Genomic DNA, 18,302 nt, shown 5'->3' on the forward strand with positions numbered 1-18,302 from the left:
ATGTCCTTTCCCTCGATCACGCAACTTTGTGAAACGCGAGTCTACTTTCACTCATTTGTTTTGTATTTTCCTCTCCAATCGATACATATGTACACATAGACCAGACATGTCCCATTCGATTTATGAGTGGAACCAACTGCTCTATAACACCACGAATTTTCATTACCTCGTCCATCCCTATTTGCTACTAGTTATTTTTTCTATGTTTTTTATTTATGCTCTTCTCTCTCTCTCAATGTATTGCATGTTTTCTAATCACCTTAAGACCATGCCAGCTGTCTTCACTGGACATCCTCTCTCTCTAATCAAGTATATTACAACTTATATAGTCACCCAAAGTTGTGTAATGCTACAGCTAGCCCATCCCACTTGCTAGTCCTATAATTTTCTCCCAAAGTTTGAATGTTTCTGCTTGCACGTTCTTATCTCTTTATGTTCGTATTGCTTGCATCTTTACTTGTTAATTGTTACTAATCAATATTTTTCTTACTATATCCACTACACAGTCATCCTCTCATCTCTCTTTAAGCATATTATTATAAATCTTTAGTCATTATAAATTTATAATATTATGTCTGCCTAGTTAGTAGTTACTATCAATGTCTTATCTTATTCATACACTATCTTCTACTCCTATCTCTCTAGCCAAACATACTGTAAAAAAAAATTGATACCAACTTAAGGCTGTGTATCTAGTCCAGCACACTCACTAGTCACTCCTTCGGTCCTTGCAATTTCCTCCCGCAGCCGCAGTCCCGGTTCCCCCGCTCGCACGCTCTCCTCCCCGTCTGTCTGTGTCGCTTGCTTCGCTTCTGCTTCTGCTTCTGCTTCTGCTCCTCCTTGCCTGTTCGACGGAACCCCTCCCCGGCGGGCGGGGCGAGGGGGCGCGATGGTGTTCAAGGGGCGCTTCTTCTCGTCGCGACACAAGTCGTCGGAGTCCTCTTCCAGCCCAGACGGCAGCAACAGTCCACGCACGCCTACCTCGGCGCCGGCCTCGGCATCCGCGGCGTCGCCGGCGTCGTCGTCGTCCTCTAGATCCGATAAGAAGAAGACTAAATCGGAGACTCCCAAGAAGCGCGACAAGCTCTTCGGTTCCGCGGCCACCGCCCCCAAGAGCGCCGCGTCGTCGGCCTCGTCAAGCCCAGCGGGTGATGGGCGGAAGGGGTCCGTGCCGCATCATAGGGATGCGGGCGGCGGGGGCGGGGGTGGCGCGTCGGCGGCGGCGCTGTCGCCGATCCTGGCGTCCTCGCTGGGACTCAACCGGATCAAGACGAGATCCGGGCCGCTGCCGCAGGAGGGCCAACGCATGGCTGCCGCGCTCGGGAGCAGCAACCTCTCGCGCGGGCAGGGCCAGGCGGAACCGTCGGCTGCCTCAGCCGGCGTCGGCGGGAGAAAGGGCGTCAGCTCCTGGGCGGATACTAGTAGTAGCAGCCGCGGGAAAGGGAAGACGACCGAGCTGCCGACGCGAAGTGCGGCTGGGACGAGCTTGGGAGCAGGAGGGAAGAGCACTGTAAAAGGTAGTAATTCTGTCTGTTGTTTTTTCATTTCCAAATGAGCCTGTAAGCTGGTTATTGATTGTGTCAAAGCTAGGGGTAAAGTTTGCTATTTTGAGCTCTTGTTTAGGCAGGGGTGAGGGAAAATGTGTGAGCAAACAATAGCTATTAGTTACTCCCTCAAATGCTTACTAAGATGTTAGGAGGAGTTAACATTGCACGATTCATCTTACTATGCTGTATCCGTTCACACTTGAAACACTAGTGCAAATGAAGGAAGTTTCTAGCTGTTTAAAGTGAAATCAGCAAGCTAGGAGGGTTATAATTTATAAGTTGAGTTAGCTAGTGCTTGCTCTTTTTTTCGCTTTGAACATAAGACATTTCTAACGAGCGAGCTCATAAGTCCTGTTTATTTCTCTATATACAGCTCATTGGATATGTGCTTGATGAAGTATTCTTGTAGCACATGCTAGATACCATCTATGCTTTACATTACTTCATTGACGCGTTATCAATGTGTATAGGAACCGTGGAAGTCAATTCTCTGAATTGCTTATTACACTTTAAGAAATCAATCTGTTTGAGAATCACAGCACCCTGGATGGTAGTTTGTGGTTGAGTGAGAGTAGTTTACTACAAGGATCCATTTCCTACCCCAAGTAGCTTATGCTTATGTGATCTGTGCCTATATATTTCTGCACATCCCACATGAAATTGCATTGAGGCTGACCATAGGACAGTATCTAACAGTTGCAGATTTGATTTGCAAAAATATTAGTCAAATGCTTCTTCTGCAGCATAGATATCTTGTTTGTGTATGCCCATAGTAATTTCTCCAATATTTCCCCTCTTTTTGTCTGTTATTATATGAAAATATTTGTAACGCTAATTGGTGGGCTCTCCTTTTGGGGCTTTGTTCTATTTTTCCCTCTCTCTCCACAACCTTATGTGATACATGGGCTAATCCATCTCATACACAGCTAAACCTAGTGCACAGCGGAACCATTCTGGAGATTTGAGGACACCTACTCACATACCAGAGGCTGCGGTAGTGACATTTCTAATTTTTTTCTTTTCTACGACTTTCATTTAAATAAACAATTGCTAATCCATCCTTGCCTCCTTTTGCTTGCATTTTAGTGTGCATATGATCCGTGTGAGACACCAAAGGAGTCTGAGTCTCCACGCTTTAAAGCCATTATGCAGGCTACTAGTGCACCGAGGAAGAGACACCCTGCAGATATAAAAAGTTTTTCACATGAGCTGAATTCTAAAGGGGTGCGCCCATTTCCTTTTTGGAAACCTCGGGGCATTTACAACTTAAAGGTAATCCCAGTCCACCGTTTGTGTGAGACAAGTATCAATGATACTTTTCTTTTACCCATTCCAGTTTTTTAAATATTTGTTAGGTAATAACAATACTGTCTCCTGTTATCTATGCAGGAGGTAATAAAAGTTATCCAGGTGAGATTTGAGAAGGCAAAGGAGGAGGTAAATTCAGATTTGGCAGTTTTTGCAGGAGACTTGGTTAGCGTAATGGAAAAGTATGCAGACTCTCATCCTGAGTGGAAAGAAACCTTGGAGGACTTGCTAATACTTGCACGTACCTGCTGTGTCATGACACCTGGGGAATTCTGGCTTCAGTGTGAAGGTATAGTGCAAGATTTGGATGACCATCGTCAGGAGCTCTCAATGGGTGTGCTGAAGAAACTATACACCCGGATGCTTTTTATCCTTACAAGATGCACAAGGCTGCTTCAGTTCCACAAAGAAAGTGGTTTTGCTGAGGATGAAGTTGTTATCGATCAGCGTGATAAGATTATACAGTCTGCAGATAGGCGGATTTTAACTCCACCAGGTGCGGATGACACAACATCCAGAGCCAGTAAAAGTGATGCAAGAAAATCATACAGTCAGGAGCAGCATAATTTGAAATGGAAGCGCAGCCAGGAGATAAAGCCTGTTAAGCTTCTTCCACCACTTGACACAGATGTTAAGAAAGAGCCTGATTCTCCAACCAAAGAACGGATATCTTCCTGGAAACCTTTTCCATCGCCTGTTACAAAGGTCCCAAAAGAATCTACCCCTACTAAATTGGAATCACCTAATAAGAAAACAGATGCACACTCTACAGTTAGTAGCCATGTTGAATTAAGCAGTCCAGTTGAATCTTTACCACAACAACAGCTTCCTGTCAAGCATCAACATAAAACTTCATGGGGACACTGGTCTGACCAGCCAAATATTTCTGAAGAGGGTTCAATAATGTGCCGCATATGTGAAGAATATGTTCCGACACATTATGTAGAAGACCATTCAAGGGTCTGTGCAATTGCTGACAGGTGCGATCAAAAAGGTGTTAGTGTTGATGAACGCTTAATCAGAGTTGCGGAAATGCTAGAAAAGATGGTAGAATCTTATTCACCGAAAGACCTGCCAAATGCTGCAGTCAGTCCAGATGTTGCAAAAGTTTCAAGTTCAAGCATCAATGAAGAATCTGATGGTCCCTCTCCTAAACTGTCTGATTGGTCTAGAAGAGGATCTGCTGATATGCTTGACTATCTCCAAGAGGCTGATAACACTATTTCATTGGATGATATTAAAAATCTTCCTTCAATGACATGTAAGACTCGTTTTGGACCAAAATCTGATCATGGAATGGCTACATCATCCGCGGGAAGTATGACTCCTAGGTCTCCATTAACAACTCCAAGATCAAATCATATAGACATGCTTTTAGCCGGTAAAAATGCAATTAATGAGAGTGATGATCTTCCGCAGGTAAGAGATACAGTTTCTGTATTTTGCTTATCTCTTTCTCTTCACATACCTGATGATGATTGTGCTACAAATTCGTCATTTGATGTGTGACTAAAGAAGTAGCATTTTTTTTCTGGTGAAATGTGCAAAGTATTGACCACAACAAAAGTCAAAATGATTATATCGTCAAAAAGATTGGCTTATCTTGTAAATCCTATTACTGACTTGAGTTTTGCTGGATATGTTTGTATGGAAGTTTCAAACATATTGAATTTGTGGTACTCTGAAAGTGTCTAGAGTAGTGTATTAAAGTGGCGTGTCAACAAATATTTGCTAGAAAGAACAGAAGCAGTGAAAATTGAAAACTTCAGAAGTCCACAGACTTCAGGACACAGAAATATTTGAAGTTTGTGACATGGTCAATCGGTTATAGCTTGATGGTCTGAGATGTCCTCTGCACTGGTGGGCGTGCAGACTGAAAAAACATATATATATATATATATATATATATATATATATATATATATATATATATATATACTTCTGGGATATGAGAGAGCACAAGATTTAGACGGCAAGTAGGCAACACAAGGGGTGCATGATTCCAACACATAGGTCATACCAGAAATGATGGTTCATCTAATAACAGTGATTTTACAGTCCTTGCTGGTGTAAGAGTGGGCCTTAGTTTTTTTAGCTGGTATTGGTAGTAGTTGAAAAGGTTCTCATTCTTGTGTTCACATTATTCCTTGTTTGCCTGTAAGGAAAACAAACTTAGGTGTTTAACACTTTTACTCTGGATATTTGACTCCACCTTGAATTGTAGAATCTAGATATCAAACTTTAGGAGTTGCTATAGTAATAATTTCCTTCAATTTGTGCAGATTGTTGAACTTGCTGATATTGCACGATGCATAGCGAATACTCCTCTGGATGAAGAAAGTGCATTATCCCAAATGGTTACCTGCATAGAAGATCTTCAAGAAATTGTTAACCGCAGGAAGCATGAGGCTCTCACAGTGCAGACATTTGGAACACGTATCGAAAAACTACACAGGTGATTATTATTTGGACTTGGCCTTCTGTTTTAGTTGATATTCTGACCACATAAAAAATATTCTTGCGTGCCACTTCATTTTACGAAGCTTATCAACACAGTAATGTTAACATTTTAACTTCTTTAATTAATCCATCCTTCACATTTGTATAATCCTTCAGGGAGAAGTATCTGCAGCTCTGTGACTCAGTCGATATGGACAAGGTTGATTCAGCAAGCACCATAATGGATGAGGAAGACGACGTTGTTCGTAGCTTGCGCGCAAGTCCTGTCCATCCAGTCAAGGATCGCACTTCAATTGATGACTTTGAAATCATGAAACCTATTAGCCGTGGAGCATTTGGACGTGTTTTCTTGGCCAAGAAAAGAACTACAGGAGATCTTTTTGCTATAAAGGTATTCATTGCCCAAACTTTTTTGTTCTTTCATGCAACCATAGGCACTAGCCTTATGGTTCATACCCTGGCAGATCTTGTGCAAGTAGTTCTGCTCCAGAAATTGAAACTTTTCTGTATTGCTTCATAGCATGGGGTTCACGTTCATCCAATTACTTTGTTTCCAAGTCGTGTGCACATATTTCTTAGTGCTGTGATTGCTGTCCAATTAGTTTGATGTCCTTATGTCACCTTCAGATCCACAATGCGAGTCTGCCTTGTCCCTGCACCATTGATTCATTAACTGTTCTCACGAAGTTACACTCAAGCCGAATGGTTGTCATTGAAGCCTATCCAGTAATCAGTTTTTGTTAACAATTCTTTTAAAGAGGAAACGATTATTGCAGCTTGGCTGATCACTTTCCACACCCATTATGATTTGACTATCCACTTCAATATTTGCATTCTTGTGCTGCAAGTTGTAATTGTGTTTTCTGGACCATGGCTTTGTCTTGATATGTAACAATTTCAATGTTCTTTTTTCTACTGCATATCATCTGAGAGCTCACAACTGGTAAATGCAAGTGTCTATTACAGATTCAGATTGCACCCTGTCATGTCTGTGCTGTTCTTGGGTTAACTTTTGCATGATAGCTTTTATTGCTAAGTACCTTTATTGCTAATCGTAATACTTCTGGTATGGGTTTCTTGTTGAATATATGACATATTGCTTTCTTCGTCTAGCAAGTAGCAATACAACAACAGTTTTAATTTTGGTTTCATCTCTATAAGAGCGGCTGTGTTTTACTGTTTTTAAGCTGGCCTGCCAAGTCTGTGATAACTCACAAACCTCCTCTTTCACCTGGGCTTGGTACCAGCAATGTTGAAACAACATAGGAGGGATCTGACTCTGCTGAAACAATGTAGGTAGATTTCTAGCAAGTAGCAATACCATGGCACCAGTTCCACTACCATTTATCAGCTTATTTTCCTGTATAATCATAATAGAAAATTCTCACAAATATTTCAGTGCATCCTGCTTCCTTTCATTCCAGGGCATACATTGCTATCTTGTTGGTTGATTTAACAAGATGTCTACTTTAAGCAGGTTCTTAGGAAGGCAGATATGATTCGGAAAAATGCTGTCGAGAGTATATTGGCTGAACGTGATATCTTGATTACAGTCAGGAACCCTTTTGTGGTGAGTGAACATACAAATCTGCCCTGTTCTGGAACACTAATAATTTTATTCTGAAATCCTCATGCTTTTTGAAGGTACGGTTTTTCTATTCGTTTACCTCAAGGGAGAATTTGTATCTGGTCATGGAATACCTGAATGGAGGGGACCTTTACTCATTACTGAGGAATTTAGGGTGCCTGGATGAAGATGTTGCTCGTGTATATCTTGCGGAAGTTGTAAGTTTGTGGTATCCATTAATTTTCCATCTTTTTCGTTCCCTTGGTCTCATTATCAGTTTGTTCTGCAGGTACTAGCTTTGGAATATTTGCACTCTATGCACATAGTCCATAGAGATCTAAAGCCTGACAATTTGTTGATAGCCCATGATGGACATATTAAGGTTCAGAGACATGCACATGCTCATTAAACCTTCTCTCCTTGTTATATTTTGTTTGTTTGTTGTCTGGCTGGTTGAATATTTTTTATGTATCCACAATTTGATATGTTCTGTTCTTGCAATCAAAATGCATAATGATAACATTTTTTTCTAACAATGATAACCACATTGATGACAACAGTTATTGGCATCAGTTTGTTGTATTTCACATAAAAGCCAAGTACGGACTATTTTTACTGTTCAATTTTTCATCTGACTAATTTAATATTCCCTCCTTTCCAAATTATAAGTCACTTTGACTTTTTTTGGTACATCGAAATTGCTATGTATGTAGATCAATGTTATGTCTAGATACATAGCAAATTCGATGTATCAAAAAAGTCAAAGCGACTTATAATTTGGAACGGAGGGAGTATCCTTTCCTTTTATACTTCTATGGACTTGTACTAGTGTGTTTTCTATGTGTGCTGCTTATTAATGTTCATTTATCCAGTTGACAGATTTTGGATTGTCCAAGGTTGGTTTGATCAACAGCACAGATGATCTGTCTGGTCCTGCTGTTAGTGGGGCTTCACTGTATGGAGATGATGAGCCTCAGATGAATGAACTTGAGCAAATGGATCACCGAGCACGAAGACAAAATCGTTCTGCTGTTGGAACTCCTGATTATTTAGCACCAGAAATTCTTTTGGGGACAGGACATGGTAAATTCTGAGCAAAGTCAGTTTTTAGGCTCACTACACCTATTCATTTTGATTACTATTTGGTACTAACTACTTTATTATTATGTACATACTCCTAGGTTGCAGTGCAGATTGGTGGTCTGTTGGTGTCATTCTGTTTGAGCTCATTGTTGGCATACCTCCGTTCAATGCAGAACACCCCCAGGTATTGTACATTATGTTAAGTGAATGATTGTTTGCAGCTAGTTTTATCATGCTTCCTGTAACTCTTACATGGTCATAAATCATAACATCGAATTATCAGTTTAACACAGTTGCAGCCAATCAGGGCTCATTAGATATTTTCTGGAAAGAAGTGTTCATTATCAAGTGTATTGGCCATTGGAGCAAATATTCACCATTATCATATCAGACTTCTCTGTAGATCAATTATCTGAAAACTTTGTTTAGATTTAGCTTAACATTATTGTTATTTTCTACTTGTTTCTGTAGACAATTTTTGACAATATTCTGAATCGCAAAATACCTTGGCCGCATGTCCCAGAAGAGATGAGTTTTGATGCACAAGATTTAATTGACAAGTAAGAAATATGTCAAACCTTTTTTCAGCACTCAACTGTTTGTGATATTGGATTTCATGTTATAGCCCCTTGTGTTCAAATGACTATTTGGTAGATAATTATGCTCGTCTGCAAGTATCTTAATAGTGCACGCAGTTTAAGGCTAATCACATTATGTTTTTTGCATGTTTGATTTGCATTTTTTTTCACCTTTTTTTTTGCAGTTAATCGTTTTTCTTTTCGTTTGTGGCATTCCTTTTAACTTAGTGTAGCAATTCAGGCTTCAAAGTCCACGCATATTACCAATGTTATTTGATCCAGCATTCTTCATTAACTATTTAAATATGCTTAAAAGAGAACATAAATATGTTCTTCCATATATTGATTATTAAATCATCAATGAACTATTAGTCTATTATTACTTTATTAGCTGTTGGATCAATGTTATCTATTAAATTCTGAGAATGAGAGCATCAAACTGTTATAGGATATGCTCTCTCCCATCAGTTGTGTTATGTTGTTTTAAATTACTCTAGTTTTATGGCTTTTCCCTTATATTTGTTCGGATGTTGTATGTTAATACAGGCATATGCTATCGACAATACAAATCTCAATTGCAGTGCTACTTATCTAGTTCATACCCAATTTCTAATTATTATAGCAATTTAATTTCTGCTATGATTAAATAAAACTAACCTGAAGATCTTACAACAACTTTGTCCAGATTATTGACAGAAGATCCTCATCAACGACTAGGAGCAAATGGTGCCTCAGAGGTATTTTAAAGACACTACAGACCATCTTTCTTGGTTATTCTTTTTTTTTTATAATAAAAAAATATGATATGGACATGACGGGAATCCTGTTTCATTTAGGTTAAACAACATCCGTTTTTCAAAGACATTAGCTGGGATACCCTTGCTAGGCAGAAGGTGAGGAAGGGGCAAAGTTTACCTAACTCTTCAAACTTGTAGTGCATATTGTTTCTGTATGTATGCCAGGGATAACAGAAAATCATTTGCAGGCTGCCTTTGTTCCCTCCTCAGATAGTGCATCTGATACTAGCTACTTCACCAGTCGCTATTCTTGGAATCCATCTGATGAAAACATATATGAAGCATACGAGTTTGAGGATTCCAGTGATAATGGAAGCCTTAGTGGAAGCAGTAGTTGTGTGAGCAACCGCCAAGATGACATGGTATGACTAATTTTCTTATTTATTTGCTGAACAACAAACAAAAACTAACCTTAGAGAAAAAAAAGTCAAAAAGAATACTGTATTGTGCATAGTTGATCTAGCCTTTTGTTTTTAAGTTCCTTTGCTAACTGTTCCATATATCTTGTACCAGGGGGAGGACAGTGGGGGCCTCAATGAGTTTGAATCTAGTGCAAATGTCAATTATTCTTTCAGCAACTTCTCGTTCAAGGTAGATATACTGGGCTATGATTTCGTGTCATGTCTTTGACAGCAATCGAAGCTTGGCAATTTACAAGATTAAATTATCATAGAGCAGGCAGTCTGCTTTTACTTGATTCCCTCTCAACTTTAGCCACTTCACTCCTCTCTTTGTTTTGCATCTCAGAAATAGGCAAAAAAAAGTCTTTATTTGCACAAGTAGTATCAACATTTGCAATGTTATCACAGTTGTAGTACCTGTGAGCTAGATCTTGAATGCTACGAGGGCAGTATCCTTTCTTCTTAATATGATGATACGCAGATCTGCGAGTTTGAGAAACGAAGTTGCTATCCATTGAAAACTTGCCTAGAAGATTGTACCACAACATTCCTCTGACACCATTTTCGATGCAATCCATTGAAAACTTGCCTAGAAGATTGTACCACAACATTCCTGACACCATTTTCGATGCAGAATCTATCACAACTTGCTTCCATCAACTACGATCTGCTCACCAAAGGATTGAAGGATGATCAACCGCCAAGAACAGAAACGTAGCAATCAATCAAAATTTTGGTTGGCTCATTTGAGTAATCAAACAGTCTACAAGGTGCTCGCGTGATGTAGGTCTTGTACATGTAAGTAGGCACTTCACTCTTATTATCACCTCTTCTATTTGCACTTGATTATCTCTCAAAATGTTACTGTCACTTCTGCAGATCAAAGTGTGAGGCATGGTCTGTTCGAGGCTGTTCCTACATCTCGCGGAGCCGAGTACAGTTTTGCTGTTACCTTGTTTTCATGACAATTGCCATGCCATCATCAGTGAATCACCCTTGACCAAATTTGGCATGAGACCTAGGAGCGCTGTCTTTTTGTTCTCCTTTCCTTTCTTTTTTAATTGTAGTCCCATTATGAGCCTTGGGTTTGCGGAGATTGGTCAAGGTTACTGTATTCAGAATACAACCCCTGAAGATGTAGGTGGGTTTCAGAAAATTGCCATTCTGGCATATAGCTGACAATGGTTCATTAAGCTGGTAGCCTGGTGGATTTCCTGCGGCCAGAACTGTTCACAACATTTTGATGGCCGTGGAATATAGCATTTTGCTATGTGTCCAGGGTACCAACAGAATCAGGGACATTATAAGAAGAATATTAACCGATCGACATTATAAGGATACCAAACGCTAGCGGCGTTTTATGCAATTCAGAATTCGATGCCCAACGCCCATCAGTCATATATGAGTTACCGGTTGTAACAGTCCAACGGCTGTCTACATATGTTATGTAAAACTAGTTGGAACCGCAACGGTGTGTCATGTCGCATGCAACCTGTTATATTAAACCGACAGAATTCAAAGGAACCCGCAATGATATAAGCTACTTCATTCTAAATTGCAAGTTGCTCTGTTTTTTTATTAGATGTGTAGTAAAATAGATGTACTAAAAAAATCAAAGTGACTTAGAAAGTGTAGAGAGCAAAAGCCAATTTCTTCAATAGGGCTAACTTTTAACATATAGCTCAAAATATAGATATCACCATGTAGTACTCACATGATCTTCTGTCTATGAGCTTAATTTTTAATCAAGAGCTAGTTTCTCTCTTCTATTAAAAGAAAAAAAGAATAGCGCTAGTTTATAAGTCATCTATTGTGGCTGCCTTAGCTGGGTAGGCTAGAAAGTTTTTTTTAACACGCCTAGAGCACTGGCATGTCATACAAAAACTCAAACGTGCCACAGTCCGCATATATAGGAAGCTGTTCGGCTCATGGTTTCTGCGGTTGTTGCTGAAGTTCATTTGTTGCAAGAGAAACACTGTTCTATGACTGAAAATTAATGCTGATTCTAGATGATAAGCTCAAACGAACAGGACGAAGAACTCAAATCGACACCCATTCAAATATGGATGGGATATTTAACCTGACTAGCTCGAGCTTAGATATTTTTGAGATATTTTGCTGTTCTTGTTTAGAAATTAGAATACTGAAGAACCAACAAGCTTAACACAGATACAGGCTCCGACGACGACGAACCGGTTTGAAAATGCAGCTCAGCTGCTCAGGTCAATAGCGATTGGAAAGCTTTTAGCAGACATGTGCACACTCTAATAGAAGTACAGAACAGGTTCCATCAAAAGGAAGCTGAGACATTTACTTGTGTGGTCCTGAAAAAAATGTATCTTTCTTGTATGGTCTGATTTTTTTGAACTTACTCAAAATTATGTTTCTTCTATGGCCTTCTGTCAGGTTCTAGCACTTAAACGGTGTTAAGTCAAGGGTGAAAATTCGCATGTCAAATCGATGATACACTGGCTATGCACATTGATGATTTGTATTTGCTAGAATTAAGGCCTTGTTTGGTTCGCACTGTTGAACTTACTTCCTATCACATCGAATGCTTGACACATACATAAAGTATTAAATATAGATTATTTACGAAACTAAAAACATGACTAGAGATTAATTTGCAAAATGATTTTTTAAGCGTAATTAGTCCATAATTGGACACTAAGTGCTATAGTTACAAATGTGCTACACTACATGTTAAATATAACTGTTCTTGTTTATTTACGAAACTAAAAACATGACTAGAGATATCACCATGTAGTACTCACATGACACCCTGTTGAACCAAAACACTCTCTAAGATTGCATTAAGATAATCCAAAAGTGCTGTGACATGCTTCAAACAAATGGACACTGATCCTTATTCCTTGGCATGGCTCCATTTCCGACAGGCGCATCCGAACACCGCGAAAGAGGAGCCGGGAGCGGAAGGCGCTGTGCCGGCTGATCGACGCGCGCGAGCTCACGGCGGAAGCCGCGGCGCACGCCATCCAGAACGAGCGCATGCCGGTGCGCTCTCTTCTCGTAGCACGGCAAGCTCAACCGCCTCGCCGAGCTGAGCAACTCCTTCAGCAGCCAGCGCAGCCCCAACCCGGCGCTTGAGCTCCCCGGCCGCTGCCTGCCCCTCCAAGCGCGAGGTCCTCGCGCTCGCGCAGCACCAGGAGGTGCGCCGCCTCCGCGAGGACGTCGCCAGGCTCCATCCTCCAGGTTCTTCTTCGTTGTCGTCTTGAGCTTCCGAGTCCGCACGATGTTTGATTCAGTGCTCAGATCGGCTACACTGACACTGAAACATACGCACTCTACGTTTGCAGGTGCAGTGCAACGCGCTGCAGGCCCAGCTGGACAAGCTAAGCTCGGAGAGGCGGCGACGCGGCAGCTGTGGCGGCGGCGGCTTCTTCAAGTGGAGCGCGTTCTGGTTCGGCAGTGGCATGGGCGCCGATGTTGCGAGGGTGAACGCCGGACGCCGCCAAAGGCGAATAAGAGCAGCACCGCCACGGCGACGCCGAACGCAAATTGGCGCAAGTCAACGTCATGAGATGGGGATGTTGTACTTGAAGGACGGTGATCAATGGCTGTTAATCTCAGACTTCTACAGCTCGGGAACAGGAATAGTTTTCATCTTTTCTAACAAAGAAACCAATAAAAAATTGTTGTACACACTAATCTGATCACATCAGGGTGATCATAAAAAATATCACACAACTAACAGGCAAAGCGTCAGACAGAAGTCTGCAAGCTTTGCTGACTCACTTATTCAGTTACCGAGACTATAACAAATGGCATCGATTTTGAACACACTGAAAGAAGAATAAGTAGTAGGTTTTCACATGTATGGTGCAATGACCTATTTGTACTGCTTTCTTGATTGCCTGCTTGCATCTGCTGAGGAACTTGCTGCTGCTTGTGGACACTGAATCCTCATAGCCATATCTGCAGTCATCGTCGCCAGCCACCTTAGGCTTCCTGCCCATGCATCCCGCACCTCTTCATTCCCAGGATCTTAGAGGGTGATGATGGCAGTGACCGGAAACCCAGACCTAGGGAACCAAATCTTCTTTTCCTCTCTCTCTCTTTAATTCCAAAGCTATTCCTGCCTCTTTCAGCTCCCTGGTCAGAAACAATCTCGTCCTCGACCTCAACGATCTCATCAGAACATTCCTGTAGCTCTCTTTGTCAATTCTGCTTTGCATTTGCTGCTCATCTGAAGCGTTCTCCTCGTCATTATCATGTTCATCTGAAGAATGGTATACAGCATGATCTTCCTGTTAGTTATCCATGAGCATATGGAGCCACTTATCCACATTTTCTTTGACAACATGGTTCATGTTTTCATCATCTTCCGGTCTGGTAAAACCTCAGTGGTGATGTGCTTCACTCTTTTGAACTAGCATTGACTGATCTGTACCATACCTGGAAGTTCCATACATGCCCATTGCTCTATAGGGTGGACTTGGAAGTGATGAGGTCCTCGGTACTGAAACTGTCTCACTGGCATGATATTTCTCAGTTTTAGACTCGTAGCACTTCTGCAGGGTCGTTTTAGCCTTGTCATCTCTTGATCTTATAGGTGTACCAGTACCTCTAGATCTCATGGTCTCTCTTCTTTCCCGTCTCCTGCTATGTTGTCGTTCTTTGATGGCCAACTCTTCTAGCTTCTCCCACACCAGTGTTCTGCCTCTCAGTATTTACAGTGTTCTGTTCTATGAAGGAGATCTCCTCGGGGAGTTTATCACCTTCAGTGGTTCATTTCTGGCATTGCCGAATGCTGGAGAACGAGTTGAAGTTCCTTCTCCAATTTCTTCTTCCCCTAGGGAATGGTATGCGTCTGAATTCCTCTGATCTTCCTCCAGGAAAACCCTCAGTTCCTGCTTGAGAGGGATACTCCTCAATCTTCTTGCTGAAAGATACTTCACACTCTCACTGTGCCTCTCCTCGAGCAATCCATCATCAACATGATACCTCTTCCTTTCTGGCTTTATCTGCCTCTCCAAATCATCTCCGTTGGTACTTCTTATGGAGCTCAGTTTCAGATGAGTCACACATTGCTCTTTGGGCCTCCAATCTGGTCATGAGAGTGCTGGTTGCAGCTTGGTTCAGCCTAAGTTGTTCCTTGTACACAACGGACCTGAATTTCAAATATTCACAGATAATTAGCATCACTAAACTTCTGAATAGCACGTGCTAATGCTCTTTCAATTAAGCAATCATGCTTACTGGTGCATGGCATCTCTGATCATCTTCTCCAGCACTGCCTTGTAGTCGGACTGAGCCTCTTCCAATCAACGGCACTTTTCAACTCAGCACCTCCTCTTGATTAGGAGGGCCTCCAAGCCCTGGATGGCCACCCGCTCCTCTTTGTTCTTCTGCTTCAGCCCACTGGCCTCCTTCTCCAATTCTGTAAGCTCGGCCTGCTTCTTCTTGGCCTCTTCTCGTTGCCTCAGCGAGTCCCTAGCCACAGTTATGGACAAGTAAGGATCGCTAATGTAGCCATCAGCATCTGGGTTTTATTGTTCTCCTTTGTGGAATTAGGCCCCTATCCTGCCAAGTTGAAAAAAGAATTAACAATCAAAGGGTAAGTAGGCCTGAGCGGTCGGTTCGCATCAAGAGATTTGAGCACCGAGTTGTCAGAACCCCTAGAAGAAACAATTGCAGTAGGGGCGAGTCCTACTTTCGTTTTCATCTTAGAGAAGTGCTGCGGGATCGTGTGCGCTTCCACCACCTGCAGCGAGCTCAGCTCCTCGCTGGCACCATGGATGAACAAGAACGCGAATGCTCAGTTTCTGCACGGTCAAGAGGACCAAGAGGTACAGTAAGGTTAGCTTCCCACAGCAGCAAGCGGCCGAATGCCGGGCACCCGGCCTGGAACTAGTCAGCGGCAGAACAAGAGTACCTGAAGTCAGAGTTCTTCGAGGCAAAGATGGACAGGAACTGGTTGACAGAGACACCGAGCTGCAGATCCCACCACGTCATGAGGAACTCCAGCTTGTTCTGCTTCTTCCTGCACACCTGCCACTGCACTATCCGGAGGTTGCTCGGCACCGTTCTAGTCAATGAGGCATTGAGCTTTCTTCAGGATTTCCCCTAAACTATAAGGAAAAATAGTTCATTTTGATACTTTGCCTCTGATTGGAATCACTTGAGGAATCTTCATTATAATATCAATAACTTTTCTTAGAAGGATTAAATCAATGTCTAACTAAACTACTAAAGTAAATGGGGAAAAAAGAACAAGTATAACATGCATGGCTAAAATAGTCACATAATCCGTTCCAAATGTGCAATATTGCTCCTGCTCACATTGGTTTCATTTAAAGAACAACAATTGACATACTTCCCAAATCAAAAATGATTTGGCGTCCTCCTTATCTGCACCGTTCATCCTCGTTGCCAGATGTTCCTCCAACGGAGCCTATTGGCAACACACCTCCCAATGGTGCAGTAAAAACTTTGTGCTCATATCAAACTGAACAATGAAATTTCGCTGGAATAAATAAGAGTATAAATCCATATATTAGCTGTTGTTTGTACATGGAACCGACAAATTTGAAGTACAATAAAGCACCTTCATACAGAATTACTAGCGCACACTGCTGCAAGATATTCAGATAAACATTACAGCAAAACCAATAATAACTATGGCAAATATATAAAGGCTTGCTCCTCGCCGAACCACCAAAAACACAAATTATATGTTGATTCATGAACTATATGCAAAAAGTAACATAAGCAATTCAACATACAACACCAAGTTGGAAACAACCTTAGCCATCTGTCTTGCGGCAATAATAACATTTTACATATTGCAAGGTCTACTGAACTTTTACCAATATTCATGTGGCACACACACAACACTCATCAGGAAGAAACTCTTTACCATACGCAAACACTCTTACTGGAGGTAGCGCATTTGACTTCATTTGGACACGAGCAGTGTGTCAGGCTTCCGCTGCTTGCTTGGTGTATTTGGCTTTGAACTTGGCCTAGAGCTTGATGCATTGCTTCCGGCAGTGCCAACTGCAACAATTTGCCCCGAAGCCGCAGAAGCTGCTGCCTTGGCAGCCTTTCGTGCACTCTTGTCAAGCTCAATCAAGCTTCGGGCTGCTAAGATTGCTTGTGCCACAAGGTCATGGCATGCACGGGCATAGACGACCCTCACTGCTTCTGCCGCGGCATCACGCACCTCGGCTGGGTTCAGTGGCGCAAGCAAGCAGTGCCCAAGAACCCTCATCACTGGCTGGAGCAGCTCCCAGGGAAGTGGCACCCTCGCCTCCTTGTCATCTTCACTGCAATTCCGGCCACTGCTGTCTCCATTGATTCGCATCCTGGCCAATTCGTCCTCCAGTTCCTTCCCATTCTCAGCCTCTGAGGACATTGGCGAGACAGACCCCAAAGAGTCACCCTCCTCTTCTTCCAGATCGTTCTCATCAAGCTCAAAACGGCATTTGCAGTACTGCCCTGCCCACGCAGCCGCAGCATTGCAGGCATCCACCTTCGACGCAGCAGGCATCTGCGAAATCTTGGAGTAGTAGGCCTCAAATGCGACTCCAATAATTCCGGCGCGCTTCGTCGATTTCACCGCGGCCTGGGGCTCCAGAGGCGGCGAGAGCACTCCCACCACGGGAGTCGACTGTGGAGGGGGAATCGGCGGGGGCTGCGACCGGCGAGGGGACTTGGAGCTGGGACTGGACGCCGGCGTGTGGTACAGGGATGGGACGGAGAGGTCGGGCACCTGGACGAGGATCGGCTTCCCCTGGCGATTCTTGGCCTCGGAGGAGTACACAGCGAGGAGGACGGCCTCGAAGCCGGAGAGCGAGGACGGGAGCTCGGGTGGGAGGCGGCGGAGGTAGAGCGCCGCCAGCAGGGGCAGGAACGCGAGCGCGGCGAGGCGGAGGTCCGGGTCGGCGGAGAGGAGCGTGTCGTAGAGCCAGTGGCAGGCGGGGTCGTCGGCGCCGCCGCCCGCCCTGAGCGCGTCGGAGAGCCCCGCGTAGGCCGCGGGCGAGCGGAGGAGCGCGCGCGCCGGGCGGTCGGCGTCGGCCAGCGCCGCCACGTCGTGGGAGACCGCGGCGGGCAGGATGGAGGAGAGCGCCAGGATGCGGGACCGCGCCTGCGAGACGGACTCCCACCAAGACGGGGTCGGATCGGAGGCTGAGGCGGACGCGGAACCGGAAGGCGAGGCGGCGCCCGCGCCGGCGGAGGATGGGGAGGGAGGCATGGCGGCGACGGGGGCGGAGAAGCCGAGATGAGATCTCTCCTCGGCTGCGGAATGAGGTGGCGTTTGGAGTTTGGACTGTGGAAAATAGACGGTGGGATAGGGAAATAAGGGGTAGGAATAGGATAGCTTGTATCCCTTGTTTGGACTTTGGGTAGGGAAACGAGCATCTCTAGCAGTTTTTCTTGTTTAGGCCTTGTTTAGTTCACTTCAAAAACTAAATTTTTTTTAAGATTTTCCGTCACATTGAATCTTGCGGTACGTACATAAAACATTAAATATAGTCAAAAATAAAAACTAATTATATAAATCGTGAGATGAATCTTTTGAGCCTAGTTAATCTATA

General features: G+C 43.1%; 2 protein-coding genes across 4 annotated transcripts; one reads left to right on the forward strand and one right to left on the reverse strand.

The window, feature by feature from the left end:
* Window positions 706-11,296, forward strand: LOC8063388 (probable serine/threonine protein kinase IREH1). Its single transcript, XM_021450244.1, has 18 exons — window positions 706-1,517; window positions 2,474-2,541; window positions 2,634-2,819; window positions 2,937-4,274; window positions 5,138-5,310; window positions 5,472-5,706; window positions 6,793-6,885; window positions 6,960-7,100; window positions 7,172-7,264; window positions 7,755-7,965; window positions 8,064-8,149; window positions 8,437-8,525; window positions 9,229-9,280; window positions 9,380-9,436; window positions 9,529-9,702; window positions 9,854-9,931; window positions 10,376-10,539; window positions 10,621-11,296. The coding sequence occupies exons 1-17, from the start codon at window positions 890-892 to the stop codon at window positions 10,457-10,459; spliced, it is 3,786 nt and encodes a 1,261-aa protein (XP_021305919.1). The 5' UTR covers window positions 706-889; the 3' UTR covers window positions 10,460-10,539; window positions 10,621-11,296.
* On the reverse strand, window positions 13,349-18,053 carry LOC8063389. Of its 3 annotated transcripts, none has more exons than XM_021450256.1 (5): window positions 16,079-18,053; window positions 15,638-15,833; window positions 15,416-15,527; window positions 14,962-15,285; window positions 13,349-14,872 (listed from the first exon to the last, which is right to left on the reverse strand). In XM_021450256.1, exon 1 carries the CDS (start codon window positions 17,957-17,959, stop codon window positions 16,661-16,663), a length of 1,299 nt encoding a protein of 432 aa, XP_021305931.1. In that variant the 5' UTR covers window positions 17,960-18,053; the 3' UTR covers window positions 13,349-14,872; window positions 14,962-15,285; window positions 15,416-15,527; window positions 15,638-15,833; window positions 16,079-16,660. The 3 variants fall into 3 exon arrangements, with proteins under 3 accessions (XP_021305931.1, XP_021305928.1, XP_021305925.1); XM_021450253.1 differs by having other exon boundaries at window positions 16,045-18,053; XM_021450250.1 differs by having other exon boundaries at window positions 15,638-18,053.

This window comes from Sorghum bicolor, chromosome 1 (assembly GCF_000003195.3).
Source record: "Sorghum bicolor cultivar BTx623 chromosome 1, Sorghum_bicolor_NCBIv3, whole genome shotgun sequence".
NCBI lineage: Eukaryota > Viridiplantae > Streptophyta > Magnoliopsida > Poales > Poaceae > Sorghum > Sorghum bicolor.